Raw genomic sequence first — 12926 nt, 5'->3', positions numbered from 1 at the left:
TTTGGATGAATAATTCAATTATACAAACACGTCGGACTTTGACGTCATCAGTGGTCGACAAGAACAAAAACATGGCGGAAAGTCGTTCGGCTTGACTTCGGTAAAAACTCCTCTTCTTTTTTGTTTATCATCCTTTCGTCTATGTAGAGTCTGTCAGTGATTTTGCAGAATTGCAATACTGCGTTCGCTGTTGGTACTGTAGAAGCTTATTTTGTTCTCCGGGAGTTGCCATAGTTGGCAGGAGGGTGTTATGTTGGACTGCGCGGGTTTTTGGGTCGTGTCTAACGGAGACTGAAGGCACGAATAATGTTGTTATCTTGCTGCACCAACGAACTTGGACCTTATTGACTGCTGTCCCCGCGGATTTACCAAATATAACCCCCGGCTACAATACTGCGGACACCAAAGACACGGAGCTGAATGATTTTGACGGGAGTCATGTATTTATTCTATTTCTTAATATTTGAATTTATTTTGTTTGTTTTTTGATAACCTTTCTCCATGTTGATGGTTGTTAATATGGGGGTAACTTATCCGGTTTCCATTTCTTTTCTTTTCTTCTTGCTGATTTGCATAGTCATGTCCACTGTGTTTAAAATCAAGTGGCCACTGATAAATTGGTATTCAGGCTGTACTCACTCAACTGAGGAGCATCATGGATGACGATGATGCCTTATTTCTTGCTGATTTGCTGTTGGAGGAATCGAAGGTAGGCATTTAATGCTCTCATGATCTGTCCTGAGACTTTCTAACAATATGTAATATTGTGTATTAGGTGACGCTAACATTTTCCATTATCTTTATTTTAAGAATACTCAACCTCAAGAATCCTCAGAAGTGTCTGGACCGGACAAATTTTCATTTGTTTGGGTTGAGGAGGACGAGGAAGGGAATCCTATCCCAAAGAGGAGGAGAACAGGGAAGAAGCGGGCAAAGAGTTCATCCTCAGGTGATTTTTGTTCACTAACTTTATGGTCTCTATTGCCTGTCTTTGGCTGACTACATTGGTTATGTATTATTATAGAACTAATGTCAGTCAACTGCTTCAGTATTTGATTGATTTGTCATGGTTGTGGGGCTAACTATTTGACACGACACTGTCCTAGTGAGGACATTTCGCTGAATACAGGACATAATGTTTACATGGTTGAGTAGTCAGTATAAGTGGTTTACTGTAATGCGGTTTAGTGGTTTAATTAATTTCAGAGTCCTGCTTAATTTTACTAATTTGTTTTGGATGTTTGTTGTTGTTGTTTAAGGTGAGAGACAATGGTCAATTGTCAATTGGGTCAATGAGTCCTCACATATTGCACCCACCCAGTGAATACATCCTACTGCGTGGATCCTCTACTACACTTGGACAGGTGACTATTACAAATGAATACATCAGCAGTAACCGTCAAGCAATCCATTGTTAGAAATGTGCATGTAACCCAGAAGTACCGGTTCTTGACAGTTGGAATGTTTGATTTGACTAATTAGACCTGCTCTGACTTTCTTCTTAGCCTCAATAGTTTAATGTCGAACTGTCAACAGATCTATGGATTTATTTTCAACATACTACTATTTTCCTGCTTTTTATTATGACGTTTCTAGTCCATTTGTCGATTTAAACAAATCTCCCTACTCTCAACAGTGACTTCTGGGAGCATGCACTCATTGCCATGTGCGCCATCTACAAGTGGACATCAGCACGTGACTGAGACCGTTCAAGATATAGGTAGTTTTTAGCAGCAGTTTATTTACCCTCTTCTTTCCATGTTTGTCTTATTGCTGCTACATTTGGTCACCTTACCCTGTTTTCTAGGATCCCTCATTCAAGAGGTGCAGGACCTTTTGGGACCTGCCATAGACCCAGCACCTTCACACTGGAAAGACAGGAAAGCTTCAACTCTGGAAAAGTGGACTGTGTTAAGGCCGTATATGGTTAATCAGATGTTACAGTCTGAGAAGCCTATAGAGGGAACTTGTCACCACTGCAGATCCAAGACTGCTGTTGTGAAATGTCAGGATTGTTTGCCTAGACCACTTCACTGTGCAGCCTGTGATGTTTCCATCCACAATTCCATGGTTTTCCATAATAGATCATCCATGATAGAGGGATTCTACAGGCCACTGCCACCAACCACTCACATCAGGGAAGAGAAGGGAGGAAAATTCTCCTTCAATGAAAGAGGTCTGTACTGAGATAATATATGCCACCAATATTGTGTATATATATATATATATATATATATATATATATATACACACACACACAACCTCTTTTAAATTATGTTCGTCTCCTATCTTCCCAGAGTGCATTTTGCCAGTAATGCATCCATGCTATGACTGCTGCTCTGGGCAAACAACCTTTTCTGCAGGAAAGCAAGTAATTCTGATTGGAATGAATGGTGAGTTCCTTGTGTATGAATTATATTTTCTATTTTCTGTTCTAAAATTTTGTTATGTACGTATTTTAGGTCGATACAATGTGTCCCTCCCAACTGTCAGCTGCTCCTGTGGGAAAGCTTTGGATGTCGGTATTAGTGAGCTGATTGAAAGTGGCTACTGGCCAGCTACAGTCCATTTTGAGACGATGTACACAGTGGATTTGTTCGCGACATACGAAGATCTCAAGATTACTGCACCAGGAATGTCACGACAAGCTTTCGTTGGTATGCTTGAGCAGCGCACAAAACTCTTTGGTCAGGTTAGTACATCATTGGACTAATTGCCTGCAGAATTGAAAGAGTTTTAGATGTATTTATATGCTTGATTTTCCTTTTACAGTGTGGTAAAATATGTGGCGACACCATGCAAAAATCATTCCTGGAATGGTCGTACGCAAAATTTGAAGTTGAGAGGCTGTCTGAAGTCGATCAGTTTCGGTGCCCAGCCTGCACACCCTCAATGTTAGCTGTCTCAGTGGATGGGAACCGCAAGCTTTATCGCTTTAAGAGCCAGTCAGGGTATGTATAAGTTGTTTCTACGGCATGCAATACATGGAACCTTGATAAAGGTCACCCCTGCTTTATGTCTTTTAGACCAAATGGCTTTTTCGAAGGTGTCTTTTTGGCCAACGACACCGAGGTGACCTCCTTCGTCAACCACATCAGGGCATCAACAGGACATGTAAAGTTTATTTAAATTTCACTGCACGCTTTGCTCTGTCTACATCTGTTTTTCTTCATCTTGAACAGAATCCTGGGAAAGGCAGGTGTGGTGGAAGCGAATGGGTGGCTGCACGAGAGTCCTCCAACAAGTCTGCGAGTAAAGTAGATGAGGAAGGGGTCGAAGGGTTATGTACAATTCTGACGTAAAATAAATATAAATTCTTTTTTCTATATTCCCTCAGAAGGAGCATGCAGTCAAAATGAACTTGAAAAAACCATTGAAGGACTGTATCTCAGCATTAAGCAGCGGAAATATCAGCTATATCGTCAGGCTGGTAAGAACAGAACGAAAGAAAACAAGTTTTTGATAATAATGTGTGGCTGAGCACATATTCAGTATTTTCTGTTTAATATTCTAGATGGCAACAAGAGAAGACATCTGCTTAGAAAAAAGATTTCAGTGGAAAAGAGATCCTTAGAAGATGCCATCACAAAATACAATGCTGTTGTGCCAGAAACTGGCAAACTCCCTTCTCCCAACAAGCTCCTGGCTGAGGAAAACTATTCCTGGCCTTGGGAATGTAAGTACATCTAGGATGTGTTCAGTTGTCTTCATATCTATAGGCTATCTTTAATTACATTGTAAAGGCTTTAGATGAAGCAATTACAGGTTTGACCGAGGTTGCTGTGATTGGATCAGACAAGCTCCAGAGACAACTTCCTTTTTACTTTTGAAAACTGAAAGAGACACTCTTCTATATAATTCTGTCCCATGGGAGAAATTGCCTGGTGTCATTAGGAGGAGATTATGCAGTGTAATAGAACCCACCTTTGAAAGTACACAGACACTGCGGGAAGTAGTTCACCACTATTTATAAAAAATGTATATGATGATTTGCAGGTCATGGTGATATGTTAAAGAAAAAAAAGGTCTTCGACAAGGTAATGCTGCTGAACCGACTGAAGGAAGAGGAGGTCATTGTGGTCCGTGAAGTCAAGCAGCACTGGGAGTACATGAGGAATATGGCTGGAAATATTGAAGAGATTTCCTCCCAGCTTTCAGAAGGGATCACTCAGCAAAGTAAGTACAGTTCTATTTGCTACATGTGCTGATATACTAGGTTAGTAGTCTAATTTATTGTAATATCACTGTCAGGCGGCACAGAAGCATTGACTGGGAGAGGACGTGAGGGGCTACTCTGTCTGCTGAAGAGAAGACTGTCAGCAATTCAAGCTCAGCAGGGTGCAGCTCGCTCAACGTACCAACATGTTTTTGGATCGCAAGCCTTGTCTCTCGATGATTCCTCCACTGATGATGAAGAACCCCATGATAGCAGCTCCTCCGCCGAAGATGAAGAACACTAGCATTGTAGCTCCTCTTCTGAACTTTGACCTCCCTCATTAAAAAATGAGGAAAACTGTTGTAATTACCTGGCCTGCAGTATGAATGTGAAATGTTAAAATAAACTGTCCTGCAATTGACTCTTTTTCTGAGTTATGTACTATTACTATTTTGAAGTAGATGCTGATGCTTTTTATGTAAATTATGAATTATTAATTTGAGATTTGTTGGTAGGGCAGTGAAATACGGCTTTTCATGCAGCCTCAATAAAGTCAATTAACAGGCTATGTTCACTCACTTCACTGACTTTCTTTTGCCACTAAAATTGTCTGTACAATGCTTATGTATGTTATTCAATCATGTGCAAGTACACATAGGAACACACAGACTTGGTAAACCAAAGCAGTACGATGAATGAGACTGCTGTTTTGTTGCAGGAATAATGAGTCAAATGGTATGAGCAGGTGTTGCAATGCATTACCTTACTTATTTCTGAATGTTATTACGGGTTAGAATTAGGGGTTTCCATGGCCCCTGGCCACCTAAATGGGTAAGGTCATCAGTAAATGCTTCTCATCGAAGTTAGCTTAGAACAGGTAGAAATATCATAACCTGGATTACATCCTGAATACTGCTGACAAAGGCACTAAGAGTGCACAAGTCACAGATCCTACTTTTGAGTTAAAGGAAGAGTTCAATAATTTTAACCCGAGAAGACATCTTATTATTTATCATCTGCATGTGCCACCGTATCTTTCTGACTACTTCTGGATAGGAAGGGAAGTCATCTCATTTATCTCTGAGTTCATGTCTGAATGAAAAGGGCCAACAGGCTTCATGTATTTGTTAGGCCTCACTATGTTTGTTGAGCTTGTTGGCGCCCTTTTGATGGGAGGATCTGACAATTGCTGAGATGGGAATTCTCTTCTACTCTCCCCGATTTGGGAAGGCAACTGGGCATGGAGGGAAGGGGCAAAAAAAACAATTAAACAATGAAAGACAAACACAGTAGCAAGTTTGGTGACAAATTGACATGAAACAATGGTCTATCAGTGTTACCAATGTTGGCTGGTTTGGAAACGGTGGCACAGAGGAAAAGACAGGAGGCAGAGCTGGAGGTAGCAGAGATGAAGATGCTGAGCTTCTCTCTGGGAGTGAGCAGGATGGATAGGATCAGAGGGACAGCACATGTGCTCAGGTGTTTAGGAGACCAAGTCAGAGAGGCTGGATGGAGATGGTTTGGACATGTACAGAGGAGAGAGAGAGCCAGTACATTGGTAGGAAGATGTTGAGGTTGGAACTGCCAGGCAGAAGGTGGAGAGAAAGGCCACAGAGGAGATTGATGAAGGTGGTGAAGGAGGAGGTTTGTAGGTTTGAGAGAAGAGGAAGCAGAGGACAGGGGGAGATGGAGGAAGATGATCCACCAGTGAAGGGAGAAAACCAAAGAGAAAGAAGAAGAAGACGTAATCGCATATTGTATCTCTCTAATTTGGTTATATTTGTTAAGCTTTAAAACAACAGAAAGCCACACCAAAGAAGATAGCTGGAATATCTCCTTTGCATAGCACATACACAATTGACACACAAATTCCTTTCTCATCTATCTTTGAAATATGGTCCTTGATAACACTGGCACCTTCTCACTAAATGTAATTTTCACAAGTCTGACAATTTATCTATTGATCTTCCAGTCTTGAGGTTTTCAACCAATATAGAAGACAACATTTGCATCTTTCATAGGATGTGCCAAGGGTCAGGGCATTGGCTGTATCAGCCCATCAGACTCATTTGAAGATGATTATTGTATGAATGAATATTAAGACATTCATGTTTCAAGCTTAGTGTCAAATTATACTCATAATATTTAATATATTTGAAAAGACATAATACTTCATTTGCTCATGTGCAAAAAAACGCATGAGAACGAGCTATTGATGACAGAGTTGAAAAACCAAAGAAAAAACAACACCGCCTCACGTGTGATGGACGAGGCACAAATGCTGGTATGTTTGACATCAGTAATTGCATTTTTCAAATTTATGGCATAACATATGGCGATTTCATTTTTTTTTCAGCTGGAGAAACTGCACACTTTGGGCCACAGAGCTGTGGTGTTTCTAGCTCGGCCAGGCAAGAAACCTGGCACTTGGTCCAGTCAGGTGGTCCACTCCAAGTGGCATCTGACTGACCATGCCAGCAAGTGCCTGGACCGGTTGAAGGACCTATGTCTGGCGGTTATTCGAGGTAAGCTTGTTAATGTATTTGTATCTTCAGGCACATGTAATAATGGGCCGGATTCAGATCAGGCCATCATTCATTATTAGCCCTTTTTTTGACTTCATTAGTCACCAGCAACCTCTTTCCCTCATATAACTGCATATAAATGTTTTTATATATAGTGGAACAATACACCACATTAGCATCTGCTCCACAGTCTAACCACAGTTCTGTGGTGGGAGGATTGTTGGTCCCTGCAAAGCTTTCTGACCATTTTACATTGTTGTCTCACTGTTATTTCCCTGCTCAGCCACATCTTTTCCACAGTGCCAGTAGCTGTAGAATGTTCCTCAGGGTAGACAAAAACAGCTGAAAGCAGCAAGATCATTTCTTATAACCTTCTCCAAAGTTGTGCTTTAGAATTATACACCATTTTAATTTATCTGAGAGCTTTTTTGATGTTGAACTCCGGAAAATAATTTTAACGTTTATGTGGTGTAAATCAGTCTTTTAAGGCTGAGTATCTCTGGAAGATTAGAAATTTCTGTGTACGTCCACAACCTCTGCTAGCCAGCCGTCAACCTCCTCCAAAAGAGCCTCCACAGGCCCTCTGAGTATGTAGTAATTAGATCTTTGAGACATGTCTGCAATCCAATTACCAGAATATCTGTTTTGGTTCATAAATTATTTGTAGACATTATAATATTTAGGTGAAAGATTTTTTATAGTTCAGGTTGCTATGACAAAGTCTGACATGTCAGAGATTAGCATGTTATGACATGGTTTATTTGCATGAGATGCGTCATTGGTTTTTGATCGTTAGTCTATTGGATTGTGGGAATTATTCTGTACAAACAGTTATATTTATCCTCAACAGACTTACCTCCAAGAAAAAGCACCAGAAGGAAGACAGAAGATGGATCGAAAGGTTCTTCCATATTATACATCATACATTGCCTGGCAAAGATGTAAAAAGTGATGTTATAAAACCACAAGACTTGAAATACAAATATGAAATTAGACACAAAACAAAGAAATTAGAATTATGACCACACAAACTAAAAATTATTTTAATATCCCTACATCAAAGTGTTGCCATTCTTAAAGCCAATGCACACAGTCCACTGTTGCTGACATAAGTCTAGTGACTGCCTCTAAACATCAGAATCGGAATCAGAATCTAATTTATTGCCATGGTCAGTGGGGAGCCCACTGACTAGGAAAGTGCCTTGGAATAAAGTGCAACAAAGAACAAATAAAATAAAATAAATAGAATAACATTACAACAAGGCTGTTCATGAATTTAACAGTCTGACGGCCGAGGGAAAGAAGCTGTTCCTGTGACGGGAGGTTCTGGTCTGGATGGACCGTAGCCTCCTGCCAGAGTGAAGAGGAACAAACAGACTATGCCCAGGGTGAGAAGGGTCGGCTCTGATCCGACCTGCACGTCTCTGGGTCTTGGATACATACAGGTCATGAAGAGGTGGCAGGCTGCAACCGATCACCTTCTCAGCAGAACGTACGATGCGCTGCAGTCTGCTCTTGTCCCTGGAGGTGGCACTGTTGTACGAGACGGCGATAGAGGAGGTGAGGATGGACTGGATGATGGCCGTGTAGAACTCCACCAGCAACTTCGTCGGCAGTCGTAGTTTTCGTAGCTGCCTCAGAAAGAACATTCTCTGCTGGGCCTTCCTGATGAGGGACCTGATGGTTGGCTCCCATTTGAGGTCCTCAGTGATGGTGGTTCCCAGGAAGCAGAAGGAGTCCACAATAGGAATAGGTAAACCAGCCAACATGAGAGGGGACAGAGGAGCTGTTACTCTCCTGAAGTCTATGACCATCTCCACTGTCTTCTGAGTGTTGAGCTCCAGGTTGTTGTGGCTGCACCAGGACACCAGCCGCTCCACCTCCCTCCTGTAAGCCAACTCATCTCCATCTGAGATGAGCCCGATGATGGTGGTGTCGTCCGCAAACTTGATCAGCTTCACGGACTGGTGACTGGAGGTGCAGCAGTTAGTGTACAGGGAGAAGAGCCATGGAGAGAGAACACAGCCCTGAGGAGACCCAATGTTGAGGGTCCGAGTGTCAGAGACAGTCGTCCCCAGCCGCACACGCTGACTTCGACTGGTCAGGAAGTCTGTAATCCATCTGCAGAGGGAGTCAGGCACGTCCAGCTGGCGAAGCTTGTCTTCAAGCAGAGCTGGAAGAATTGTATTAAAGGCAGAGCTGAAGTCCACAAACAGGATCCTGGCATAGGTTCCTGGGCAGTCCAGATGCTCCAGAACAAAATGAAGGGCCTGGTTCACTGCATCGTCCACAGATCTGTTGGCTCTGTAGGCAAACTGCAATGAGTCCAGGTGAGAAGCAGTGATGGACTTCAGATGAGAGAGAACCAGGCGCTCAGTAGTCATTCAGTCCTGTGATCCTGGCCTTCTTGGGAACAGGGATGATAGTGGAGGACTTAAAGCAGGCAGGTACATGACAGGACACCAAGGAAGCATTGAAGATGTCAGTGAACACTGGAGCCAGCTCAGCAGCACAATGATTCAGGATGGCAGGGAAAACTCTGTCCGGACCTGCCGCCTTCCGAAGGTTCAGCCTCCTGAACTGAGTGCGCACGTCTTGCTCCATGATGTCAAGAGGAAGAGGGGGGAGGTGAGGGGGTGGCTCATCAAAAGTGACTGTGATCTTTGCTGTCTCAGTGACATCATTGGTCTTAGTTGTGTCACTAAGAGACAGCATAGTCCTTTGTTGTAAAGTGTAGCATGGGGCTGGAGAGACCACAGAGGTGTTGGTGCAAAATGGCTGCTCAAAGCGACAATAGAAGTTGTTCAGGTCCTGTGCAAGAGCGAGGTTGTCCAGACTGTGGGGGGCACGTGGCTTGTAGTTAGTGAGCACCTTGAGCCCTCTCCACACCGCAGCCGAGTCATTGGCTGAGAACTGCTGCGTGAGTTTGTCAGAGTATGCGGCCTTAGCTTTCTTCAGCTCCCTCTGAAACCGATACTTCATCTCTTTGTAGCAGCTCCTGTCCCCACTCTTGCGAGCTGCCTCCTTCTCCCGTCTAATCTGGCTGAGTTTAGTTGTGAACCAAGGTTTGTCATTTGCATAACTCACCTTGGTGTGCGTTGGAACTATGCACTCTTCACAGTAGCTGATCCATGAAGTCACAGTGTCTGTATACTCATCCAGATTATTGGTCGCAGCCCTGAACACCTCCCAGTCTGTGGTCTCCATGCAAGACTGCAGCTCCTCTTTAGCTTCACTTGTCCAGATCTTCATGCTCCTCACAACAGGCTTTGCCAGCTTCAGCTTCTGCTTGTATGTAGGAACAAGATGAACCATCAAGTGGTCAGAGAGTCCCAGTGCAGCTCGAGGGAGGGCGGTATAAGAGTTGCGGAGCGATGAGTAACAGTGATCCAATCCAGCACGCTCTGCTCTCTGGTGGGACATTTTACAACCTGCCTGTACCTGGGAAGCTCCTCACTCAGATTTGCCTTGTTGAAGTCTCCAAGCACAATCACAGGAGATTGTGATCTCATAAAGATCACAAAGATCATAAAGATCTCATAAAGGCAATACAATGCAAGATTGTTCAGTGCCTTAAAACTATTACATACAGAAATATCACATGCAGCTGTAAATGATTTTATTTGTACTTTCTTAATATTTTAGTGAATGTTCATTGCAGTATGTATTTTTGCCTGAAGACGTAGTGGGCACATCTGATGGTAATTTTTCACCCCAAACACCACACCTTGCTCACTTGTGCAGAACCTATGTATAATCTGGAAAAGCAAGAAGAAACCATATATAGTATCTATTTTGAATGATGAATTTGTCAGTGCACTGTATATGCCTTGATGTTTTTTCACTCAACGCTTAAACAATTTAAACGTACACTTTTTGCTCTTTCAGAATGCAGCCATATGGTTGGCGATGACGGGTATTACCCAGTGAAACGGGTAGTAAAAACAAAAAAACAAAAGGTTCTGTTTTGTCATTACTTGATGTAGATATGTAATGTAAATATACACATTAACTGTGGATGTGTTGTTAATTTCAATGGCATTTTTTTGTTTCAGGGGAAAATAATGGAACTAATCGAGTGGGAGCCCTGCTCCATGTGGTATGGACATTTTCGCTCTTCTTTGTGATGAAATTTGAGGTTTGACTCAGGCAGCCAGAGAAGGTATGAGTCACATTCCAACATAGAACATTCCAACTTCTGTCGAGAAGTTGAGATAGTCTGGGGTGCATGCACCTTTCGAACAGTGAATAGTGCTGGATGGTTACTGCAGATGTATTCATTTGTAAAAGTCACCCATCCAAGTGTAGTAGAGGATCAACCCAATAGGATGCATTCACTGGGTGGGTGCAATATGGTAATGTGTGTGTACTTGAAGTCCCTGTCCAAGGGAGAAAGGTATTGATGGGCCATTATGTTAATGTATAAGTTAAAGAGATGACAGTGGGTGCTACAATTCAGGCTTATGACCACATCAGCTAGTTATGAAAGACAAAGGCTCTATTCACATGTTGATCTAGCTGAGGGGGGTGTTCAGGACATCATTGTATGAAGCTGAAAGATAGGGTCCAAATCAAGACCTCATGTTGAAAGAAGGATTTCCCCTCTGGTCAAAGTGGCTTCTTTAACTCCTGTTTCAAAACATGTCTGCATTCTCCCTTTACATGCTGTTTTAGTGTTAACATTCTGGGCCTGATACTGCAAAGGTCTGAGATCAAGTTTGTGTTCCAATGGCAATGCCTCAGTCAAACATTCCTATAGACGAAAGATATACAAATGTACATGTTCATGTATGTGTTACAAACTGAAGACCACCAAGGATCATTGTTCTTTACCCTGCTGTGATTAAATCTTTTTTTTTCTTTTTCTTGCAGTGGAAAGATATTCCAACTTGAGCGGGTACGGATGGAAGAAACCAAAAAAAACCAATTTGTAAATAATAATAAATACATCTGCAAAAGTGTGATCTTGATGTTGTTGTTGCAATTCATGCATGCGTACAAGGAGATGAATATAATGAATAAATAATTTGACCCTGAAGTAGAATAAAATTGTCATAACAGAACTGAAATCCTTTATTTCAATTTCCTCTGACCCATTAAAATATTAAAAAAGAGATGTACATGCTGGATGTGATGCCATCATCCCGCGGCAGGCAGGACATCCCGCTATGTTTTCGTGCTGGTCGACCACTGATGATGACGTCAAAGTCCGACGTGTTTGTACAATTTAATTATTCATCCAAAGCTTAAATTCACGTCTCCGAAGAAACGTCGGCGTCCACAACACGTGTACATATTTAAACAGAATGAAAAATAGAAACTACGGCTTGGGAGGTTTGGAATGGTCCGCCTGCGTTTCAGCTGACGTCAGTGACGGAGAACGAAGCGTGAGTCAGCAAAACGAATAAATCACGGAACTTCCTTTCTTGTCAAAAGACTTTATATGCAGTTGACACGATTTTAAATATCCGATAATACTATTATGCGTAGAAATGAATTCGATACAAATGATAAATAAATAACGTATTCGGTCCGTGAAGCCACTCCCTTCCCCAGTCGGATAATAAATATTATATCATTTCATGACATAATATTTAAAAATTAAAGAGTACATTGCATGTGATTACAACTCTGCTTACAACAGCTTTTAATTATTTTAAAATCCCGCAATTAGCTGTGGAATTACTGGCCAGCTGTACATTAATACATTGAATTGAGACCTACGAGAGAATCTGGGTCAAAACGAAAAAAACGAAGCGTCAAATGCATGAAACGAGCGGAAAAAATGAAAGTAAGGCGTACATTTGTCGCTAGAAATGTGATCAAAACGCAACAAAAGCTTTTAATTGTTTTAAAATCTCAGAATTTAAAGCAAAACTAGAACGGGTGTCCGCCATGCTTTGTGTTCTATCTGTCACGTGACCAGAGGCCATTCACAAAGCCATTGAGAAATGACGCGTACGAGAGAAAGGATTTTTGAGGCAAAGTCGTCAAATATTACGGTATACCAAGTGGACAAACGTAGTTATTGCACGTTTTTCAGTGCGCGCAGATAAAGTCTCACAAAAAAACGTGCAATAACAACGTTTGTCTACTTCATGAAAACGTAATGTTTTGACGAATTTGCCTTAAAAAACGTATCCCAGGTACATTTAATTTCTCAATGGCATAGTGAAAGGCGTTCCTCTGGTCACGTGACTGACAGCGTTCTTTCCCGTCTGAACATAAAACATGGCGGACATCCG

General features: G+C 42.0%; 1 protein-coding gene and 2 long non-coding RNA genes across 4 annotated transcripts; 2 read left to right on the top strand and 1 right to left on the bottom strand.

Annotated features, from left to right (window-relative positions):
• Positions 1-633: 633 nt before the first annotated feature.
• Positions 634-1360, top strand: LOC128747705 (uncharacterized). Its single transcript, XR_008412694.1, has 3 exons — positions 634-709; positions 811-949; positions 1260-1360. It is a non-coding gene; the product is annotated as an uncharacterized LOC128747705 (long non-coding RNA).
• Positions 1361-3637: 2277 nt separating this feature from the next.
• On the bottom strand, positions 3638-10154 carry LOC128747866 (uncharacterized). The gene is made up of 2 exons (XM_053846088.1): positions 7538-10154; positions 3638-5390 (listed from the first exon to the last, which is right to left on the bottom strand). Exon 1 carries the CDS (start codon positions 9063-9065, stop codon positions 7950-7952), a length of 1116 nt encoding a protein of 371 aa, XP_053702063.1. The 5' UTR covers positions 9066-10154; the 3' UTR covers positions 3638-5390; positions 7538-7949.
• LOC128747867 (uncharacterized) lies at positions 9561-11676 on the top strand. Of its 2 annotated transcripts, none has more exons than XR_008412720.1 (4): positions 9561-10382; positions 10570-10640; positions 10737-10780; positions 11554-11676. It is a non-coding gene; the product is annotated as an uncharacterized LOC128747867 (long non-coding RNA). The 2 variants fall into 2 exon arrangements; XR_008412721.1 differs by having other exon boundaries at positions 10737-10843; positions 11554-11605.
• Positions 11677-12926: the final 1250 nt, after the last annotated feature.

The sequence above is a fragment of the Synchiropus splendidus genome, chromosome 16 (assembly GCF_027744825.2).
Source record: "Synchiropus splendidus isolate RoL2022-P1 chromosome 16, RoL_Sspl_1.0, whole genome shotgun sequence".
Taxonomy (NCBI): Eukaryota; Metazoa; Chordata; class Actinopteri; order Syngnathiformes; family Callionymidae; genus Synchiropus; species Synchiropus splendidus.
This window is presented reverse-complemented; position numbering and strand designations above follow the sequence as displayed.

Excerpts from the sequence above, each read along its gene's own strand:
- LOC128747866 (XM_053846088.1), bottom strand. The coding sequence starts at position 9,065 with ATGACTACTGAGCGCCTGGTTCTCTCTCATCTGAAGTCCATCACTGCT.